At 51.9% G+C, this 20503-nt stretch overlaps 9 protein-coding genes across 9 annotated transcripts; 4 read left to right on the forward strand and 5 right to left on the reverse strand.

Moving 5' to 3' along the window:
* Positions 1 to 279: 279 nt before the first annotated feature.
* Positions 280 to 2547, reverse strand: CC77DRAFT_1021379 (Krr1-domain-containing protein). Its single transcript, XM_018525249.1, has 2 exons — positions 2097 to 2547; positions 280 to 2048 (listed from the first exon to the last, which is right to left on the reverse strand). The coding sequence occupies exons 1-2, from the start codon at positions 2302 to 2304 to the stop codon at positions 343 to 345; spliced, it is 1914 nt and encodes a 637-aa protein (XP_018384640.1). The 5' UTR covers positions 2305 to 2547; the 3' UTR covers positions 280 to 342.
* On the forward strand, positions 2428 to 6926 carry CC77DRAFT_1021381 (hypothetical protein). The gene is made up of 3 exons (XM_018525250.1): positions 2428 to 2642; positions 2697 to 6389; positions 6437 to 6926. Exons 1-3 carry the CDS (start codon positions 2581 to 2583, stop codon positions 6798 to 6800), a joined length of 4119 nt encoding a protein of 1372 aa, XP_018384641.1. The 5' UTR covers positions 2428 to 2580; the 3' UTR covers positions 6801 to 6926.
* Positions 6927 to 7131: 205 nt separating this feature from the next.
* Positions 7132 to 8525, forward strand: CC77DRAFT_938129 (integral membrane protein; the record flags this gene model as incomplete). The annotated part of the gene is made up of 3 exons (XM_018534589.1): positions 7132 to 7339; positions 7399 to 7944; positions 7999 to 8525. The coding sequence occupies 3 exons, from the start codon at positions 7132 to 7134 to the stop codon at positions 8523 to 8525; spliced, it is 1281 nt and encodes a 426-aa protein (XP_018384642.1).
* A 322-nt stretch (positions 8526 to 8847) lies between these two features.
* CC77DRAFT_1062386 (ribosomal protein S14) lies at positions 8848 to 9153 on the reverse strand (the record flags this gene model as incomplete). Its single annotated transcript, XM_018528517.1, has 3 exons — positions 8848 to 8856; positions 8931 to 9036; positions 9092 to 9153. The coding sequence occupies 3 exons, from the start codon at positions 9151 to 9153 to the stop codon at positions 8848 to 8850; spliced, it is 177 nt and encodes a 58-aa protein (XP_018384643.1).
* A 21-nt stretch (positions 9154 to 9174) lies between these two features.
* On the reverse strand, positions 9175 to 10080 carry CC77DRAFT_151813 (hypothetical protein). Its single transcript, XM_018530316.1, has 2 exons — positions 10002 to 10080; positions 9175 to 9943 (listed from the first exon to the last, which is right to left on the reverse strand). The coding sequence occupies exon 2, from the start codon at positions 9922 to 9924 to the stop codon at positions 9235 to 9237; it is 690 nt and encodes a 229-aa protein (XP_018384644.1). The 5' UTR covers positions 9925 to 9943; positions 10002 to 10080; the 3' UTR covers positions 9175 to 9234.
* CC77DRAFT_152056 (hypothetical protein) lies at positions 10048 to 11483 on the reverse strand. The gene has a single exon (XM_018530317.1). It carries the CDS (start codon positions 11338 to 11340, stop codon positions 10180 to 10182), a length of 1161 nt encoding a protein of 386 aa, XP_018384645.1. The 5' UTR covers positions 11341 to 11483; the 3' UTR covers positions 10048 to 10179.
* Positions 11484 to 14055: 2572 nt separating this feature from the next.
* CC77DRAFT_1021383 (hypothetical protein) lies at positions 14056 to 15400 on the forward strand. The gene is made up of 2 exons (XM_018525251.1): positions 14056 to 14389; positions 14449 to 15400. The coding sequence occupies exons 1-2, from the start codon at positions 14366 to 14368 to the stop codon at positions 15322 to 15324; spliced, it is 900 nt and encodes a 299-aa protein (XP_018384646.1). The 5' UTR covers positions 14056 to 14365; the 3' UTR covers positions 15325 to 15400.
* Positions 15401 to 15540: 140 nt separating this feature from the next.
* Positions 15541 to 17125, forward strand: CC77DRAFT_1021384 (FAD dependent oxidoreductase). The gene is made up of 2 exons (XM_018525252.1): positions 15541 to 15637; positions 15693 to 17125. The coding sequence occupies exons 1-2, from the start codon at positions 15598 to 15600 to the stop codon at positions 16880 to 16882; spliced, it is 1230 nt and encodes a 409-aa protein (XP_018384647.1). The 5' UTR covers positions 15541 to 15597; the 3' UTR covers positions 16883 to 17125.
* CC77DRAFT_1072192 (GTP-binding protein Sey1) lies at positions 16992 to 19926 on the reverse strand (the record flags this gene model as incomplete). The annotated part of the gene is made up of 4 exons (XM_018529153.1): positions 16992 to 17403; positions 17458 to 19199; positions 19249 to 19689; positions 19757 to 19926. 4 exons carry the CDS (start codon positions 19924 to 19926, stop codon positions 17102 to 17104), a joined length of 2655 nt encoding a protein of 884 aa, XP_018384648.1. The 3' UTR covers positions 16992 to 17101.
* Positions 19927 to 20503: the final 577 nt, after the last annotated feature.

The raw sequence follows: 20503 nt of genomic DNA on the forward strand, positions 1-20503 counted from the left end.
TTTATCCAAGACCCCAGGCGGCCCGCTCCCTCCCTGAGTCCCGCTCCCTGGTGCTGGGTCTTCTTTTTTGATTCCATGTCGTTCTTATCTAGGCTGATCTTCTCGTATTACGTATCTTCTTTCCTTTGTTCGACCCTGAATAAGTGGATAGGTAAGTTTCAACGAGTCTTGTGGTGTGAGTTGTGCTGCGATGGTGATATCAGGGGCTATTGCGAATGTTCGATGACAGCAATCTCGAATGATGTCGCACGCAACGAATGAATAGTAGAGAAGAACATTTGCGCTCGAAAAGGATCAAGTTGGTAAAGCAGTGGTATACAAGTAGACTAGCTAGAGAAAACATCATGCTTCCACAGCAGCAGCCTTCCTCTTGCGACTCCTCTTCTTCTTTTTCTTCTCGCCTTCGACAATGTTGCCGTCCTTGCCATTATCACGCCCAGAGGGAGCAGCAGCCTCTTCTTCGCCGACCAGAGCCTCAAACCCACCCTTGGGTCCGTCCGGATCGCCGAACGTGTCTTGTCTCCATTGCCTGATACGCGCCTTCTTACTGAGGAACTTCTTATCCTTTTTCTTCTTAACGGGATCTCTGAACGCTGCTAGTTTCTTCAGTCCAGCAAACTCGTTCAGCGCCTTGTCATCTGCGAGCAAAATGTCGCGCGCAGTCAGACCGAAACTCGTGGGGGACGTTTCGCGATAGCGGAAGCGGGAGGCGGCCTTGGAGGGCTTGGAAGCAAGTGCTGCCTCGTATTCAAGGTTTTGGTTGACGAGGTTTTCTATTAGGCGGCGATCGCGACGGGCGGTGGATTTGGCTTCTGCACGTTCTTGTTTCCGCTGCTTAGAGGACTTCTTGGATGATGCACCAGCCTCTGCTTCTTCTTGTTCTTCGTCGCCGTCCTCTGCTCCGGCATCGGGCATGTCGTCGTCTGATGAAAGGTCGGGTCGCTCTTCGTCAGAGTCATCCTTGAAGTCAGGGACGAGATCTTTGATGTCGATATCATCGTCAAACTTGGGCTTCTTAGGCTTCTTGCTCTTTTTGCCGCCATCTTCCTCGTCTTCGGCGCCAGCCTCGCCGTAATATGCATCGCCAAAGCGCTTCTGCATCTCAGCATCCCATTGCTCGTCTGACCAGTCGGCTTCCAACACATCCTTCCACTCCTCTATCTTGAAATCCCTGCCGCTGAGACCTCCGATCTGGCGAATTTGCTTGACCTTGTTCTCCATGTCTTCGACCTTGAGCTTCCGGAGACGTGCAAGGTCTTGCTCCTTCTCTCTCTTTTCGGCTTCTCTCTTTGCCCTGGCCATTTCACGAGCCTTCTTCCGACCGGTCTTATCATCTCGGCGGACTGTAGTGCTTGCAACGGCATCACGCGCGTAGGTCATGATTTTCTCATTTGCGCCAGTTGTGTCCTCAAAGTATAGGTTGTATGAGTTCTCCCATTCATCGGCAGCAGCGTCTTCTTCTTCGTCGTCGGACATGAGGGGTTGGAAGCGGGCAGATTGTGTAGGCACCCAAGCGCGAGATGCCATGAAATTGGACAAGAACGTCTCGGGGTCTTGGTCAGCTTTCTCGACATCTTCGGCAGTGATCTTGACTCGGTCGTTCTTGGACTTCTCTGGTTTCTGTTTCGCGACGATAAAGTCATCATCTTCTTCCTCATCTGCATCCTTGAGCGCCTTGACGAGATCCTGCCTAGCATCCTCCTGTTCCTGTGCGTATGTCTTGGGCGGCGCATCCTCGTCCTCGTCTTCAACTGTGAACTTTCCCTCAAGTAGATTCTTGGTATGGTAGTCTCGTAGCGTCATTGACGGCTCCTTGTTCTTTGCATCTGCGTCATTTTGGCCGTCCTCGAGTTCCTTGTAGAATTTGGCTTCCTTGTTGTAGATGCGAGGATCTTTTGCGCGCAAAGCCTGGAGAGTAGCATTGACCTGTTGGTCTAGTTCCTCATCGAGCAGTTCGGCTGCATCATCCTCTTCCACGCCTTCTTCAGAGTCTTCGGATTCGTCGCCGCCGTTTTCGAACGCTTTGTCCTTGCCGTACTTTTCCTCTACTGCTTTGAGTTAGTAGCTGCAAATGACTCGACACGGAATACGCGTACGTCGGAATTTCTCCGCCTGCTTCTTGTTGTGCTCGTATTTGCGAGCGTATTCCTCGTTAACCTTGAGCGACACTCCGCCATGATCGCTGTCGGAGCCCTCGTCGTCGGTGTTGTCGAGCAACTTGGCCTTCTTGGTGGGCGGCTCGCTCGTCGCATTCAGCTCGCGTTTGACGCCGTTGGTGCGCTTCTTGTCCTTGGTGCCTGCCATGGCGGATGTTGAGGTGGTTGTTGGACTGGCTTGCGCCGGATGGTCACAAAATTTTGGTGGAGTCGGCGCTAGCGCATGAACCCTGACGTTCGCCGCGGCAGTGACGATGGACCCGCCGCAACCCCAATCGAGCGGTATGTGAGGGAGGAGAAGCGTCAACACGCGACACGCTCGAGTGCGCCTTCCACCATGTATCATAGCTCCCTTATCTAGTCTTGTTCAACTTCCTTGCGCGATACCCATTTCCATAGCGTTTCTCCACGAGCAGCCGGCAGCATGGCGGAAGAGAAGCCGCCGCAGCTCAGCATAGAGCCGGTATCCAGACCGCTGGATCTGATGTTTGTCCAGGTGACTTGAGCTGGAGAGACAGACACGCTGACCAAGATACCCAGACCAGTCGTAATCAAAGAAGCCGCCCTCGATTCACCTACGTTCCGCGCAACCGCTGTCCACTACGGCGACCAGATTGAACTGATAGAACGATGGCTCACCTCGTTCGTCACGGCAACGTCGAAGCTTACCGCCGAATGCAACAATATGCAGGCACTCGTAGACACGTACATACAAGCCTCGCATCCCCCATTACAGCTCTCCGAAGCCGTCGTCGACCACGATTACACCGTCCTAGCCCTGAAGCGATTCGGAGAGGGCGCACGCGAGTTCTGGAATGGCACACTGCGCAGCATGAAGAGGGCTGAGCAGACCATGTGCGAGCCCATGAGAGCATTTGTGTCCAACGACTTGCGCATGCTGAAGGAGGCGCGGAAGAACCTCGACTCAACACAGCGCACATTCGATGGAGCCATTGCCCGTTATGCCGGCCAAGTCAAGACAAAGGAGGCGTCATCGCTGAGAGAAGATGCCTTCCAGTTGCATGAGGCGCGACGGGCATACCTCCAAGCCAGCATGAACTTCTGCGTCATGGCTCCCCAGGTGCGACTGACACTGGACAAGATACTGGTCAAGGTCGTCAACGAGCAATGGAAAGACATGAAGGCCGCAACAGAGGCTTCAAGTAAAGGCTTCAGCGCGTGGACTTCAGACGTCGAGCGTGTACGAGGCTGGAGTAAGGAAATGGAGAACGGCGAGCGTGTCTTCAAGAGAGAGCTGCATCTAGCACGGCAGCAGATCGAGGGTGCAGCCGAAGTCAGTGCAAGGCCTTCACGAGACTTGGATACATATGCAGCTTCGACCGTCCCCTATCTTGGCACCGCGCCTTCGTCCGCAAACCTACAATCTCCAGCAAAGCCTGAGTTTGGCATCGAGAAGGCAGAGAAACAAGGCTGGCTGTTCCAGCGCACAATCACTGGCAAGCCCGCCAGGACCTATTGGGTCAGACGTTGGTTCTTCGTCAAGAATGGCATTTTCGGCTGGCTCACGCAGGGAACGCGCTCCGGTGCGGTTGAAGAGTCAGAGAAGATTGGTGTGCTGCTATGCGGCATCCGACCAGCCTTTGCCGAGGAGCGACGCTTCTGCTTCGAGGTCAAAACGAAAGACACTACCATCCTTCTCCAAGCCGAGACCCAGAACGACATCACCGAGTGGATCTCCTCCTTTGAGGTTGCCAAGCGCAAAGCCCTTGAAGATACATCCAAGGATCTGTCAGGTGCTGCATCCGTTGACGCTGCTTTCTCCATAAGCCCTCCAATAGCTCCCGAGTTTGCCGCAAAGACCTCCGAGGGACACGCTGGCCACCCGGGTGAAGACACAGTCGCTATGGACCGTACCGAAACGCTCGGTATTCCTGGTGGTGATGCCAATGCGACACGCGGCAGCTTCGATGTGTCGTCTCGACGTGGCACTACGACCGAAAGCGATAGCAGCCGTCGCGATCACACTGCTAGGATCATGGAGAAACTTGACCTGACAAGAAAGTCAACAGTAAGCCCTCAGTTGAGTGGAAGCAATCCCTCTTCTGCCAGCGGTGGCATTGCTAGTCTTATCTCCGCGAGTCTTGCCTCAGCTAGTCATAACATTGTGCAGGTTGGACAGATTGCCGCTCCTGCACCTGGACTCCCTGATACTCGCCTTGTCATGGGTCAGACACTTCCTTATACTAGTCTAGCTCCTTCTACCCTTGCGAGCCCACCAGCCCCGACAAACCTTAGCAAAGCTGCTGTTGCTGTGAGCGGAGAGCGAGGTCTTGGGACCGGTCGTTCGGGTAATATGCCTGGTGGGCTTATGGCCAACCTATGGGGCTCAGTCAACTGGGGATACGTCAACGTTCTCGGGCGCGAAGAAGAGACCAACACCCGTGATCGTAGTCAATCTGGACCTCCAAGCCCCATCAATCCATCTCCAGTCCTTGGGCCTAGTGATGAGAAGAATGGAACAGAGGCAGCGCCTACTGTCCCGACCAGCGCCGCTCATCGCAAGTCAAGTAGTATGGGAGGTCCTATCCCGATACTCAACAAGCCCAATGTCGAAGAGGTTGATTTCCCAAACTACTACCCTCTAGCTCTGCGGATGCAAGACGCACAGTTCCGTATACTATTCCCTACTGTGCCACGGGCGGAGAAAGTTGTGCTAGTATTCCGTGCGGTATGGAATCCGACAGAGCAACAAGAGTTCCCCGGACGTGTGTACGTCACAACCAAGAATATTTACTTTTACAGCAATCATCTTGGTCTTGTGCTCATTACTGGAATAAGCATGGCTTCTATTGATGAAGTCACCGCTGCACCCGGCAAGGACTGCGACTTTCTTTTCCTACACTTCAAGTCAGGTTCCAGAGAAGATGGTGCAACTAGGCTCACTGTCAAGACGTTCCTCGAGCCTCTCAAACTGCTCCTGCGTCGCTTGAACTTCCTTGTACGCAACACTACCTCTAGGGAGCACAACCTGGAAGAAACGATAAAGGGGATGATCAAGATGGAGACGGATGAAAGTCTTAATTCAGTAGGTGAGGAGGGCTGGGAGGAAATATCCCCAGACACGCCTATTGACCCAAATACTTATGGTGGTGGGAAGAATATCAAAGCCAGTCTCCGCATCGATGGCAATCTATTTGGGCCATCTGGTGCAAGTGCTGGAAAGAATGCCACCAAATTCAAACTTCCATCGCAAGCTGTAGTCTTCGCCCCTGCTGGCATGACGCAAGTCGCCGTGGAGAAGGAATATGACATTAGCGCGAAAGGACTATTTCATATACTCTTCGGCGACAAAAGCGCTGTATTCCAGTTACTTTACCGGGAAAGGAGAGCATCCCGCATTGTTCAGGGGCCCTGGATCACAAGCGACAAAAACCTCCAACGAAGGGACTTTGAATATGAAGTCGCGCAGCCGGGTAAGAACGGAGCTATTGTTATAAACGACTACCAAGTCATCGAAGTGTTGAACGATCATCTTTGTTATGTGGTCTCGGATCGCAAAACGCCTTGGTACCTGCCAGGCCAAGAGCGATTTGTACTTCTCAGCAAGACTGTCATCACACATGTCTCGAAAGCACGGTGCAAGCTGGCTATTCACACAAAGGTAGACTGGAAGCGAAATCCACGTTTTGCGAAAAAGCTCATCGAACGTCAAGCCTTGCAAGACTTGGAACTTGAGGCGCAGGACCTTGTTGATGTCGTCAATGACCAGGTCGCAAGGCTCGGTCACAACAGAAGCACGAACAAGGTTACGGGCATTTTTGGTCAGATTGGGGCTCAGACACAAGCTGTGCAGCTCGATGCACAGGACATCCCACCACCAAACCGACCGCGAAAGTTCAAGTTACGACCACAGACGACAGCTTCTTTTGTCGCGCAATATATCGGTAACATCGTCATCAGTGTGCTGTCAACAGTTATGAGTTGGATACTAGCGATCGGCGCAGGGCTCGGCAAAGTCATTTCAGCACACTCTTTGCTCTTTGGCCTTCTGTTAGTCAGTGGTGGTGCCAATTTCTTCTATACTTCAAGAGACAGTTGGAGCTGGTGGCATGAGCGAAATGCCGCAAACTACATGTCGCGACTGGGCGTCAAGCCATCGACTACGATGACACGCTCGATTTACATTCGCGACATCGAGGAGTCGTTCTTGAACAGGAATAGTACGGGTCTTGAATTTTCAGTGCCAGTTGCGGCCAGCACCGACAACAAATGGTATGTTGCCCTCGACTTGAAATCCTGACATAGCTAACTTTGCACAGCCATCAGACATTCACGACCCTCCTTCACGACCCCTTGTCGACAGTTTCGACACAGTCATTCTTCAGACCCTCCACACATAGCACCCAGCGTCTCCACCGTACGCGACAGAGCCTTGGCTCACATCGTCATGACCTACTCGTTGCTCTACGGGTTGTTAATCGAATTGAGAAAGAAGTGGTGGAAGCGGAATACGAGAACTGGCTGCTGGATGAGACACACAAATGTAGCAAGGTTGGAAAGCTCTTGGAGAGCGCAGCCAAGAAGGGGAAGGAAAAGCAGGTGGAGGATTGGGTAAAAGGTTATTGCGGGGACTGTCAGAAGAGCTTGAGGGTTGTTGAGGAGAGCCGGAAGGGTCTGGTTTGAGTCTTGCTTCGGCTGGTTGTTGAGCTCAGATTGGACAAGGGGTCAGCGTACCGGAAAACAGTGTAATGTCGTCGTACAACCCACAAAACGCAGAAAAAATATTTCCGCTTGAAAAATGTGCTGAACCCTCTGTCTCCCGCATAAGCTCGTCTCGGGCTGGTCGCTCTGACGCTTGGTTTTTCCTACATCTACCTGGACACTTCCTGGGTTCTTCACCTCTCCCGCCCTCGCGTTTGCGCTCGACTTAGATCCTGACTTCTCTGGGCAATTCCAATCAGTTTCCGCAGCTAATCTGCTTAGTCAAACAACTGCAGCTATGGCCGTGATCGGTATGACTTGCAAGCTCACAGACGACAGCGTTGTCGTGAACGGCGACCTCAAAATCTCATTCCGAAGGACAGTTCGCGTACCTGAAACTAAGGAATCAAACTGGCTCCCTCCCGACCTTGGCGCTTTCCCACTCAAGCCCGTATCGCAACATAGCAAAAACCTGCCTCCTGGTATGGCTGTCAAGGGAGGAGTGCTCTTCCCCATGCATCGTAAGTGTAGCCAATGACTGCTTGTGACAAAGCGTCTCAGTCTAATGAACATGGTCCAGAACACGAGGCAATGTGGATCAACTTCAGTACTGTTCACGAAGATATGTTGCCGTATATGATCAAGATCTACGTTGGCGGCGTAAACGTAGTCTCTGCCCAAACTGCTATGGAGTCCATGGCCAGCCGCTCTCGTCGACAAGTACGACTGCAGACGACTCCGTCTAACCCAAAACCCGCGTCTCCTCTCCAAGATTACGTCGTGGTACCGGGACAGAGGTGGATTGATGGGATTGCTAACGGAGACGGTACAGTTCGTCAATTCGTTGCTGCACCTTTACACAGCGGACTCTCGGTTGAAGCGCAAATGACTGGCAAGGACGCAATAGGCGGGATACAGATCGAAATCACGCCTTACAAGCTCCCTTGCCCGTGTGAGTTCTCAGGTAGACCCATGCAGATCTTCCTGAAGCAGCTCGATGGTTCGACCAAGACCTTCAATGTCACAAACTTGGAGCCCATCGAGAACTTCAAGCTCCGTATTCGCGAGGCCACGGGTATTCCTACCAGCATCATCCGCTTAATATATGCGGGTAAGCAACTTGAAGGTGAATTACTTGGATCACAATCTAAGTAATACTAATACGCTAACTCTATGCTAGATAGGCGAAAATTTGGAGACTATCGCATCTCCAAGGAGGCTACTATCCACATGGTCCTCCGCCTTCGAGGTGCCGGCTCCCTTGTACACATATCCACACCTGAGATGAACACCGCAGCTGGCGGTCTCATTAAGCAAGTCATACATCGCGATATGCATCCACCCAACTGGGATACCACTAAGACGACCGTCTTCAATGCCCAGATTCTCAACTCTATGCTATACCAGGCTGTCACTGGTGCCAGGCCTCTTGTGCCCTCCATCCTCCACGAAAGATATATACATCACGGGCTTCCTTACTACAAGATGTACGAGGAGCTAAGCAATATTTACGGTAACTTCCACATGGTCAAGTCTGTGGGACAGATCACAGGCAAGGTCGATTGTAAGGTTGTGACAAAGGCTCCTCGAATCGTGAAGATCGGGAAAGACCACAAGAATGTGAGCCCGCCAGGTCCGCCGCAAGTATCGCATACGATATTCAAGCTAGAGGACGCGTTGGAAAGCTATCATATTGCGAACTTTTAGGCTAGCGTACAGTAGCATGGACGTCAATGCATGATGTTCAAGAGTTTGTGAAAATATATTTGGGGGTTTAGAGGCCATTCCAGGTTATCATATCAATTCTTGGCTAGGAATACAAGTAGATATAGGTTGAGCCTCCGTTTTGCTCAATCGTGAATGCCTGGAAAATATAGGAGGAGTTCAACTACGTAGTCTAAATCGAAAGATGGATCTCTTCCTTCCGTGGCTCATCTCCCTACTCATGATCAGACTTTTGATATGGTGCCCTTGTATCTTGATGACAAAAGGTCCCCTCATAAAGGATTTCCACAGGTTTCTGATTGTCTCAGCGGTACTAAGTCACAGTCAGCTCCCATGCTCTCTATTCGACCCTAGTTCCTGTCTATGAGGGCTGCCTCTCAAGCGTACCTTGACGAAACCAATATCCTGTGCCTTCTCGCGGAAAGCCTGACGACTCATGTTGAGTCCGTACTTGCGGATGATACCAGACTTCTTCTTGTCACCAGTGACAACACTGTCCATAGAATTAGCAGCTGGTCATCTCGTGAGCAAGATTGGTTCCAGTCTACCAGCCAATAGAAGCCTTTCCGTAGGTTCGTGGGCGCGAATACCAGACAGATTCATGTGACATCTTGGTGAGTTTGTTCGATGGGATTTGGAAAACCGCTCGTCGTTCAGCAGTCGGGAAGCTGTTTAGAAGTACAAGAAGAGTCTAGGCAGAGTTTTGCAAAGAGAATTTTGTTTGTGCGGGAGTAGAGGTGCATGATTGTGTGTGGTAGTACCTTGTTGGACACCATGTCTGGGATTGCATATCATGGTACTCGCAAGGGGATGGGGTAACGTGATCTGAAATATCACCTAATGCGTAATCACAGGCACCTTTTCTCATCGTAACGTGAGCGTTAAATCTGTCTTTGATGGCTTTGCGACAGCCGAAGACTGTCGTGCCCGAGATCATGTATGAGTCTATCTTATACCCTGAACTGACACAGACGGTGATGACACTTCTCGATAGACAATGCACTGCAACAGGAGTAACGATGAGACGTAGAGATTCTACAGGAGTGACATTCGTTCTGACGTCTATCTGCTTGAGCCTGCTCAAAGAGATCTCAATGACGCACCGAAACATTCCATCAAGACAATCTTGACTACAAGCCGATACGCCCGACCGATACGCCAAAATCCATTTAAAGAAAAGGGAAGAAGGGCGATACACCCTGTGTAATCTGACTGCATGAACCATAACTATCACCCTTATGACGCTTCGTGACGGTGATGGCATCGAGTTTCCGATTTCCAAGTAGAGACTTGGAAACACCCAAACGTCTTTCCTACCACAGCCAATATACGCAAACCGCTCCTGTAAGCTATGCAAGATCAGCTGTCCTATTCCGTCCATGGTATAATTCGTGATGTTGCTCCAATGACGTTTAGCTGGGAAGCAAGGATCAGAGAGATGCAAATGGATTTTCGTACAGTCTCTGAAACAGTGTCAGAACGCATCGTGCAGTGCCAGCCGCAATTAGTGGTCCTCGTAGTTATGGACGTCGAGAAGGCATCATGTTGAATGTCGCAAATGGAATGGAACAATGCGGATGCGAACCGGCCGCTCCTCAACCCCCAAGAATTACAACATCAGGTCACCTAATTCTTTTCATATGTCATCAATGTCGTAGTAATCGTCGAAGCCGTACGGGGGGCGCCGTATCTGAGGTCTCGCCCAGCCGTTACCAACATCATCGTCGTCTTTCTCCGCATCTAACGGTGTCCAAACGATAACTTTTTTGCGTAGCCTCCAGCTTCTCTTGTTAAACCTCGCTTTCATGTCACGCTCTTTTCCGTATCCAGGCGATTTCTGAGTAACGTCTACATTGTCGCCGCGCTTCACTAAGACGAGTAATGCTTTTCGGGCGCCAACCCCCCTGGTCAGCTCTTCGTCGTCAACCCTGCCAAATCCTTCAAGCTGATGCTCTTGTGGGTTCTGTTCAAAAGGCTCCCGCCTGTTCGTATCAAGGACGGATGTGCAGTCATTTTCCTCAGTCGCTCTGAACACTTGCACAACGGATCCGGAATCTTCTCCATCTCTGTTTGATAATCTCTTGTTCCAAAACCTGGGCTGAGGCTGACGGCAGATGTCCCCCGTTTCGCGAGATCCGTGGCTTCTGGAAGGGCTAAAGCCGAGCATGCGTGAACTCCGAGTAACATAGCGAAGCTCTTTCCATCCGTTGCCGCGGTTTATCAGGTTCGTAATAGCGTCATACTCCGGCGCAGCAGCTGCCACCGCAAATACTGTCAAGCAGTCCAACCTGAGTGCAGGAAGCAACTGGAAGATGGATTCATGACGGTACATGAGGTCGTCGAAACCTTTGAGATAGCGCATCATTGGGGAGCCGATCAACCGAAGGTGGCGGATCTTGGATACAGTAGAATCCGGTAATTCGGACAGCCTGTTTAGCATAGTTTGAGGATCTTCAAAATTGAAAGTAACACGCTGAAGCCATATGTCGCGTGTTTCGATGTGAATCTGGCGGGATACGCGCAATAGCGCGAGGGAATGTGGGGCAGGCTTGAGATACCTCTCGCCATAGCGGGGTGTGTATCGCAGTCCGAACGTCAGCCTCGTCGAGTTGAAAGCCAGCTCCCATATCTCGTCGCGCAGTTCTCGAGGCAGTTGCAACAAAGGACTCGAATCATTCAAAGCAGTATTGTCGTCTGTCATCCTTATCGACCTGATGGAGGTTTGGCGGGGTTCATTGTACCAGCGGTACCGGCCACTCTTGGGCGGGATAAAGTAGTCTTCGTCCTGGATCATCATCTTGGAGAAGGTTTGCCCTGCATTGGAATCGAAGGCCGTGGACGGCACCGAGACATGGGGATTGGCCGGCTTGATAACGCCTTGGTGGTGGTGAGCGCCAAGCAGGTTCCCGACTTGCCGTCACGCGACACCATATTAGTCGCCTGGCAATCTCGACTCAGCCACCTTCCATCTCCACCCAGTTGGGATGGTTACTCCACTCTTCTATCTCGACTTTCCCAATACTGTCAAAATGCCTCGCGCCCGCCGAATATCCCGCAGCTTGTTCCTCGTTCCTGGTTACAAGTTTCCCGGCCGACGCCCCGCTCCACAATCTGCGCTATACGGATGTCTAGACAATAAGCAACGCGTTAGGTTGGCGATTACATCAAGCGTATGCTTGGGACGCGTCTTGCATAGACTCCCGCACAGACAAAGACTCCGAAAATCGCGCTTTGAAGCTAACAGTACACAGTGGTACGCAGCTCTGAGGACCACACATGGAGCCGATATCCAGCCCTGGCAAATCATCGACGACACAGAATCCTGTCGAACCGCTGAGTCTAGATACCGAAGCCCTGCCAAGCATCTCCACACTCACCGAGATGCGCTGTTTACCACCTAAACGCTATGCCACATTGATGTCGATATCCCGTCTCAAGTTGCCATTACCGAGGCGTATGGCTAAGATGCATACAAGCGAGCCTGCCACCGGAACATCTCGGGCGCCATTTCCACCATCGATTGGTACCATCGTCCTCCGAGCGGCACGGTAGGATGCGTCCCAACAATAAGTCGAGGCTGACAAGTATGCCGTTCCACTAGAACACTGATCTTGAGGAAACATATTCGTGCTTAAATCGTCAAGTTCCTATAACGCATGAACACTCTGGAGATCGACAAGCTTGTAACGGCTTTCTGGTGCTTGGTGCGGGAAAGTTGAAGCTCGGGTCAGCAACGCAGCTGTGGATCAGACTCCATAATCAGTCATTGGAACTCCGCCCAAATGCAACATGCGTGAGACCTATGCGTGAGGCTCCGCAACACATCGTTTGGTGCGGCCCTCGCCATGCCGGTACATTGTTCTCAAGCCGCATATGGATTGCATCGGTGGCCGCCGGACAGGCTCCAATCATGGTATATGCGCCACAATAGAAGCACTCGATACGAGATGGCTTTCGGATACCTTCCTCAAGAGTCACCCTGTGTGCCCAAGATGAAGCAGTGGGGTCTTACACCGGTATACCGCTCTTGGACATACGACAGAGTGGATCTCTGGCCTATGCTGGAGGAAGTCTAGCCGTGTTAGCTTCTTGATAGGTAAGACTGTGCAAAAAGAACGCGGATACATGGTTACACTACAACGAACACCAAGCTCTTCGTAAGTACGGCTTGTGGCTTAGCTCTTTCTTGATCCTTGCCGGAGGCTCATGAAATGACATCGACCATTACCTCCCGCCCTTGGAAGCGCTCTTGACGGCCGACGTTTCTGGGTGGGCTGGGTTAAACGCGCGATATGCTTTGACGAATAGCTTGGCCCAACGACTGCAGTGACTTCAGGCCTGTTGACTGATACGCCGGGACCTTCTCACATATCTCCTCGCTGATTGGATCTGCCAACCTTCTTTTTACGCCAACGGACCTGGTCTGTATCTACCTTGGGTTCTGTCTCAGTCTTCTCTAATGCTTGTAGCATGGTTCATTGCGGTCTATCACCTAAAAAAGAACACGTCGATGGATAACACCACATTGTTCGTTCTGCGCTATTGAATGAGGTTCTCATTGTTGTCCTGTAGCATGATGGCCTCTTGACTTCTCTCCCCTAACACCAATACTACGTTCTGCTACTAACCTGCATATTTTCGCCGTCAGTCCTCTGCAATTCTCCAACCTTGCGCAACGCCCGGCCCCTCTTCTCTTCACTCTGCCAACAACAATGCCTACTTGTTTGCTCGTCATCACGGCCAGCGCGTCGCGTTTTCTAAGCCACTTCCCTTCCAGATATCCGACTGCAATGTCTTCTTCCTTAAGCATCCTCGCGAAGGCAGAGACTCTATGGAGCAGACAATTTTGATACAAGGAAGAGCCTACATTCATCAGACTGTTCCGAATCTTAGACTCCTCACTAGCCTAATGACATCTGTCGAACCTTGAGCTGGGATGCGTATCCTACAACAACGATGACAGTCTAGGATTCCAGGGCTATGCTGATAACCCATTACCACTCTTGTGCCAAAGAATTGAGCAGCTTTAATAAGATTCGAGTCCATCACTAAAGACGCGAGGTATGCTGCCGAAGCTTGAGGCTGTGATGCTCAACTTCCACAGAGCAACTGCATTATCATATGCCGCATTGCTTGTCAGCTTTCCTACCGGAACCCTCACTGTCATTAATGCATAAAATACCGCACAAGAAGTGCCACCAAAAGTTCGTGAAGCATTCGGTAAGCCATACAAACAGGCAGGCATTTGTATGCCTGTAGAAGAACCCGACCTGTAGGAGCCACTTAAGCAGAGAAGCGTCGAAGACTTTATCGAGAGAGCAAAGAAGAGCAACAAGGTAGCCTCTAGGGTATGAAGGTATCACGCACCTCACAGTTAGAGACTAGGAGTTGCGTATGAAATAATGGATATGATGTTGTGCATCATTACTAGTACCGATGTAGGGCTAGCTCCCCTTGGAGTAGTTCGCATGTTGAACACCCAATGACATCATTCTCAGAGAATACCGTTCCATGTCCACCTTTCCCATCCGAATCATCGCGCACAAAACACGGAACTACGGAATATGTTCCAGGATCTGTGATCACACCAGGGCGCATTGTGGCTCAGCAGGCACGTGGCGCTGCTTTCGTTTGCCACGATGACGCGCACTCAATCGAAGCTCCCGTTCGCGCGTAATGCCCTGGGTTATTAGCCCATCACCCCGCCATCCAGCTTACATTGCGACATTACTTGATTATACGTGATTTGAAGCTACCTTTGTCTCAAAGTCTTCTTTATCGTTCTAAAAGCTGGTACCTGATTTTCGCATATCAACCACATAATGGCAGATTTCGCACCACCACCAGTATGTATATGGCGGTCACAACCATGGTGATGCGTGGTCATGGCTAATTGGATACACAGGGCCCTCCCCCACCCAAGGTACCGGAAGGCTGGAAAGCCGTCTGGAACCCGCAATACAACGAATGGTTCTACGTCAACGTCTACACAAAGCAGTCACAATGGGACAAGCCGACCGAACCTGTCTACCCTCCCGGCGAGGCCCCGCCCGCTGGTGCTCCTCCTGGGTATGCGCCTCCAGCAAGCGGCGCTGTCGGTGGATATCCTTCAGCCGCGAACGAGAAGGGAGGATTCGGTAGCAATAACCCTTACGCGAACACGAGCGAGGACGAGGCGCTTGCGAGAAGGCTGCAAGAAGAAGAACAAGCGCGCGCCAACGGACACTCGAGCGATACACGCGGACAGTCGAACGACTACTACAACCAGCCTGGACAGTCGCAACCACCGCAGTACGGCGGTTATGGCCAGCAGAGCACCAGCTCGTATCCGCAAGAACAACACCACGATGCGAATACACAAGACAAGGGCAGCAAAGGCAAAGGTCTATTAGGCAAGATCCTTGGAAAGGCTACTGGCTCGTCACACTCATCATCGTCGCACGGCTACCCACAACAACAGCATGGCTATGGACAGCCAGCATACGGCCAAGCGGGTGGAGCAGGCTACTATGGCGGAGGAGGCTATGGCCGACCAATGGGTGGTGGCATGCCTATGGGTGGCGGTATGATGGGCGGTGGTAGGCGTCCAGGAGGAGGCGGCGGCATGGGAGGCATGGCCCTTGGAGCAGGAGGAGGTTTGCTGGCAGGTGGACTTATTGGATCGGCCATGGCCGGGGACGGCGGCGATACCTATGTGGAGAACAACTATGGTGACGATGGCGATATGGGTGGAGGAGATATGGGAGGCGACGACATGGGTGACATGGGTGGAGATTTCTGAGACGGTGCAACTCCATTAAAGCCGTTGTACGATTTTCTTTCTTTGTCTAGACATTCATATCACTATTGTATTACACTATAGCTGATTAATTTCTCGATTCCAATATAATGTGCACGTTATCAGAGCTGGTTAATGAACATTTGCACGCATGTGAACTATGACGTATCTCAGTAATCGGTTTAAATCTTCCCGAAAAGTGCAATACGACCAACGCCACGCTTGCAAAACATCAACATCTTCATGCTCAAAGCAACTTCACGCCTAACAAACATCATGGCAGCGGATCAACAAAAACGCAATATCGTTATCATTGGTAATTTGAACCAATCAATCTACTTATCTCGAAGGTTTCTTGCTAACGATCTTAGGTGGCGGCATAATTGGCTCTACCACAGCATACTTTCTTTCGCACCACCCAAACTTCAACAAAGAAAGAGACAGCATCACACTTTTGGAAGCCACTAAGATTGCTGGTGGTGCATCGGGGAAAGCCGGTGGTCTTCTAGCATTATGGGCATACCCGAATTGCATTGTTCCGCTAAGTTACAAACTGCATCAAGAGCTAGCTGAGAAACATGGTGGCGCGGAGCGTTGGGGCTACAGAGCAGTACACTGTGGTCAGGTTGACATGTATGGCGTTCTAGCCAAGAGCAAGGGTGCCAAAGATGGGACGAACGGCAAGAGCAAAGAGGACTCAGTGAGCCTGCAAAAGCGAACACAGAAAGCGATCGGTTTACTACGTGCTGCCGGTGTACCGAAAGATTTGGATTGGGTGGCCGCGGATGGCATGAAGGCCTACGAGGAAATGGGTACACCACTCACGACGGCGCAAGTGCATCCTTATCATTTCACAACGAGTATGGCACAGCTTGCCGAAGAGAAGAGCGTCAAGATTGTGTACGGCTCTGCTACCAACATCGAGCAAGAGAACGGCGCGGTCAAGTCTGTTTCGTACAAGAGCAAAGAGTCAGGCGAAGAGCAAAAACTTGACGCCGATACCATTATCCTTACGGCAGGCCCATGGACGAGGACAGTCTGGAAGCCCTCGCCTATCTCAGCTCTCCGTGCTCACAGTGTCACCATCCGCCCTTCGCGACCCGTCTCTGCCTACGCACTTTTCACCTCAATAGATATGCCACGCGGCAACGGCAAACGCGGCGAGACCGTCACACCAGAAATCTATGCTCGACCGAACCAGGAAGTCTACGCGTGCGGCGAAGGTGATCATCTCGTGCCCCTTCCTACATCCACTGATCTGGTTCAATGTGATGAGAGCCGATGTCAAGAAATCGTTGAGCAGGTCTCCGCTATCTCAGAGGAGTTGAGAGACGGTGAGGTCACAGCAAGACAAGCGTGCTACCTGCCGAATGTAAGTAGAGGTAGCGGTCCGCTTATCGGAAAGACCAGTGTGAAGGGTCTGCTGATGGGTGCTGGACACACGTGTTGGGGTATTCAGAACGGGCCTGCCACAGGAAAGCTGTTGAGTGAGTTTGTGTGGGATGGCGATGTGAAGAGTGCGCAAATTGGTAGCTTGGACCCCAGAAAGTTCGGTGTTTAGATGCAGTGACAACTTTTGGCTACTATTGGTAGCTCGTTATACAATAGACACCTCAAGTTCCTGGCTCAAGTATTCAGCTTCTGATTTGAGACGAAGTCGTCCCAGCCTCTAGGAGTCTATCAATAACCCACAAACCCAACCTCATCAATGGCATGCAATTCTTTTCACTTATCCTACCTTGAACGGCGTCTACCCAAAAGACCACTGCAAAGCACCCACTCAAATGTCATCCAAATCCTCCTCCTCAGCCTTGCTTTTCTTCCCGTCCCCATTCAGCCTGTCCATCCTGACATTCTCTTGTCTCCTGGTGTCATTCATACCACCGCTCATAGCCATAGCCTGGCGTCCTGTATCCGAGCTCTCAAGGAAGGTACGAAGACGCTCCTTACCAACTTCAAGACCTTGCTGCGATGCAGCGTTGGCCATTCGTGCCATGGGGCCCCATAGGTTGAGAGTGTAGGTTACGTAGGCGCCGACAGCGAGAAGGATGAGGAAGATGAAGTATACTGGATTGCGAAGAACTGGGAAGTGTTAGTCGAAAAATAGCGGAGAGAAGGGACGACAAGGGAACTTACCAGCTACTATCTCGTTCCAACCCAGCGCGAGGAGTAAGCCGTAGAAGTACAACGGAACTTGTGTGATACCACCAATCGCGCTACGCTTGGCTTCCACATAGACACCATCTGCAGTCTTCTTGAAGCGGACAAGAAGGTCGGCTTGCTTGGCGTCGGAGAGAATCGTCATCTCCTCTTCCAGGGTCTTGCCCTCTTCATCGTCTAGACCACCGATGGGTGTCAAGTCGTCTTCATCTGCGGGCGTTACCGAGGCGGGTGCTTCGCCGATCCAGGCGTCGAGTGGTGGAGGGCTCGATGTTTTGGCCAACTTGAAACGAGCGAGTAGTGGAATGACGGTGATTGTCGACTCTCGGGCTTTGGTGTAGATGCCTTCTATATCGTCTGTGGGCCGCCATATTCTTGGGACGCCATGCTCGTCGTAGCGGAACTTGTCTTCGAAGTTTTCTCTTAGCTTCAACAGGATGTTACCTTCCATAACTTCCTCATCAATCTTTGCGCGGAGCACAGCCCACGACTTGCGCCGTAACCTCCACAGACCGACCTCAACTTCGTCGGAACTAGCATCGAAGCTCGATGCGCGATCGGTGAATCGCTTTTCAGCCATGGAAACAGTGTCGGTGAAGATGGTCCAGACACGATCCCACAGATCTTTCTCTGTCGGAGGTCGCTCCCCATGCTCGGGCGCGCCAGAACCGCCTCGACCGGATCCGAGCTTGTTGAATTCAAGACCGACAGACTCATCCAATCGTGATCGTACCCAGCGCTCGATACGTGTGGCCAACCGTCTCATCTCCTCCTTGCGCAGACGGCCAGATACGTCGTCGAGCTCCTTCTTGTAGATTTTCAACTCGTTTTCGTGACTGCTCCAGGCCGCACCTTCGATAGCCATGGCTTTTGCATCCTCTTCAAACTTGGCAAGTGCCTGCTTCTTCTCTGAATCGACAATTTGTGCAAAGTCATAGGTACCCTTCTTTTGACCGCTCTTGACCGCCGCACTGACGGCCTCGCTGAACGATTCCACCCCAGACTTGTGAGCAGCTGTGAGTTGCTTCTGGAACAGAGCCTTCAACCGTGAATCTACCTTGCCTTCAAGTTCTGCCTGCTTCCGCTTGTAGACGCCTTTGTGGTATCGGCTCGCATTCGTATCGAAATCTTTGAAGACCTTGGTTCGTGCGGCGCTCATGGCAGGGCCGAGGTCGGCTATAACAGAAAGCTTCCCTATCCGAGCATCTTCGGCTTGCCTGTCCTCTAGTGGCGTGATCTTCTCGTCGAAAGCAACCAGGACCTCACGCGAGATCTCGTCACAACGGAACTGAGCCAACAGCTCTTGCTGCGTGGGCAGATCCAAGTCCTTGTTGTTGACAATCTGATCCCATACGCCCTCGGCATATGCGGAGAAACCGTCTGCGGGGATCCGTCTGTGGTACTGTGGCAGGAAGATGGGTGCAGTCGACTCGTCGATGAGCCCGCTCTTCCTGGGGTCGTTGTATCCCTCCTTGAATCGTGTGCTAAGCTGTGTGACTGCCTCCTCGAACTTTTCCGGTTGTAGGATCTTGTGTGGTAGAGCGACGAAGGCGAAGTCGAAGTAGTCTTCTATCCGCGAGTTCTCCAGGCCGTTGGGCTTTGAGATGGTCGACCACAACTTGGACAGGTCTTGTACCAAGGTGTTTTGTAGATTCTTGAGGGGTGTCGTGCCGATGTGATCGCGAATGACGAAGAACAGGAGGGATCTGGGAGTGGACCTGCGTGGCTGTCAGCATGGGATGAGTCTAGCGTGGTCAACAAACGTACTTGCTGTCTTTGACGAAGAGTTGCAAGTTGACTTCGAAGACGGTCTTGAGCAGGCCCATGTTGGCACCCTGGTACAGTCCGACCTGGTGTTCCCAGATGTTGACGATGAGGACCTCGCTCGTGGCAAGCGCAAAGAGGGCGCTCTTGCGCTCAAAGTCCTGGTCCTCTCCTCGCTCTCTGCCGTCGGTACCCTCGACATCCATAACCAGGATATTTTCCGCCATGTTGGAGCCACCCTCCTCCCGCTTGTTCTTGCTCATCCATATTCCCTTTGTGGTCTGACGACGCTCCTGCTCGGACATGACGCCGAACTGGGTACCGAAGAGGTAATTGAGGAGGGTTGATTTTCCGGTGGACTGCGAGCCAAAGACGGATATGAGGTGGTAGTTGAAGCCCGAGGGGATAACCTTCTCAATGCCGAGATATGTGGATAGGTTTGTGCTGCACAGCGAGTTGCCATTAGCCCTCTACTCTGCTACCCAATTGCCTGCACAGCCAGAAGACATACTTGAACATCTTGTCCTCGTCAATGACCTGGATGCCATGTTCGTAGGCACCTTTGTCGGCATTCTCGCCCACACCGGCAAAGTGGGAGTTCATCATGAGAGACGGCGATGTGTGGTGTTTGACGTTGCTCGGACGGCTCTGGCCGTTGGGCTTGAGGGATTCGTCGGCCATGATTTCTGCGTGTACAGTCCAGCCGAGAGCTGCACGTGGTGCGGGAAGAATATGGCGTTGTTAGGGGTGAAAGCTGGCCGTTGATGTCACAGGCCGACCGCTTCTCGAGTGCCTCGCCGCCATTCGTCGCTGCACCCTGGCCCGCATCCTCGCTTAAGCCCAGGTGGTGGTTACTGCCGTACAGATGACGATCTGGCTGCATCATTCACCCTGCTTGTATACCGGCTTCTGAGACATTCCTGCTCAGAATTCCCGCGTGCTGTTGCCCCGTGAAGCGCCATCAGAACCCTGGTTGTGTGCGGTAGTGGGCATGCACGTTGCCATCGAGGGCAGGACCAAACCATCCTTTCTTGGCACCCGTCTCGCCGGTACTATCACTGGATCGCTTGACATGAGGTTCCTGAAGATAAACGTGTCCTTAGATAGCTACCGACAAGCTACCGAAATCTGGGAGATCGCCGTATCGATCGCTCTAGACGTCCTTGCTCATCGCAAAGCTCCAGCAGCAGCAGGAGAGAAATTACATCTACCCCACCATACATGCCACTCTATCACCATGCTACCAACACTATCCACG

Source organism: Alternaria alternata (genome assembly GCF_001642055.1).
Source record: "Alternaria alternata strain SRC1lrK2f unplaced genomic scaffold CC77scaffold_13, whole genome shotgun sequence".
In the NCBI taxonomy this organism is placed as follows: Eukaryota; Fungi; Ascomycota; class Dothideomycetes; order Pleosporales; family Pleosporaceae; genus Alternaria; species Alternaria alternata.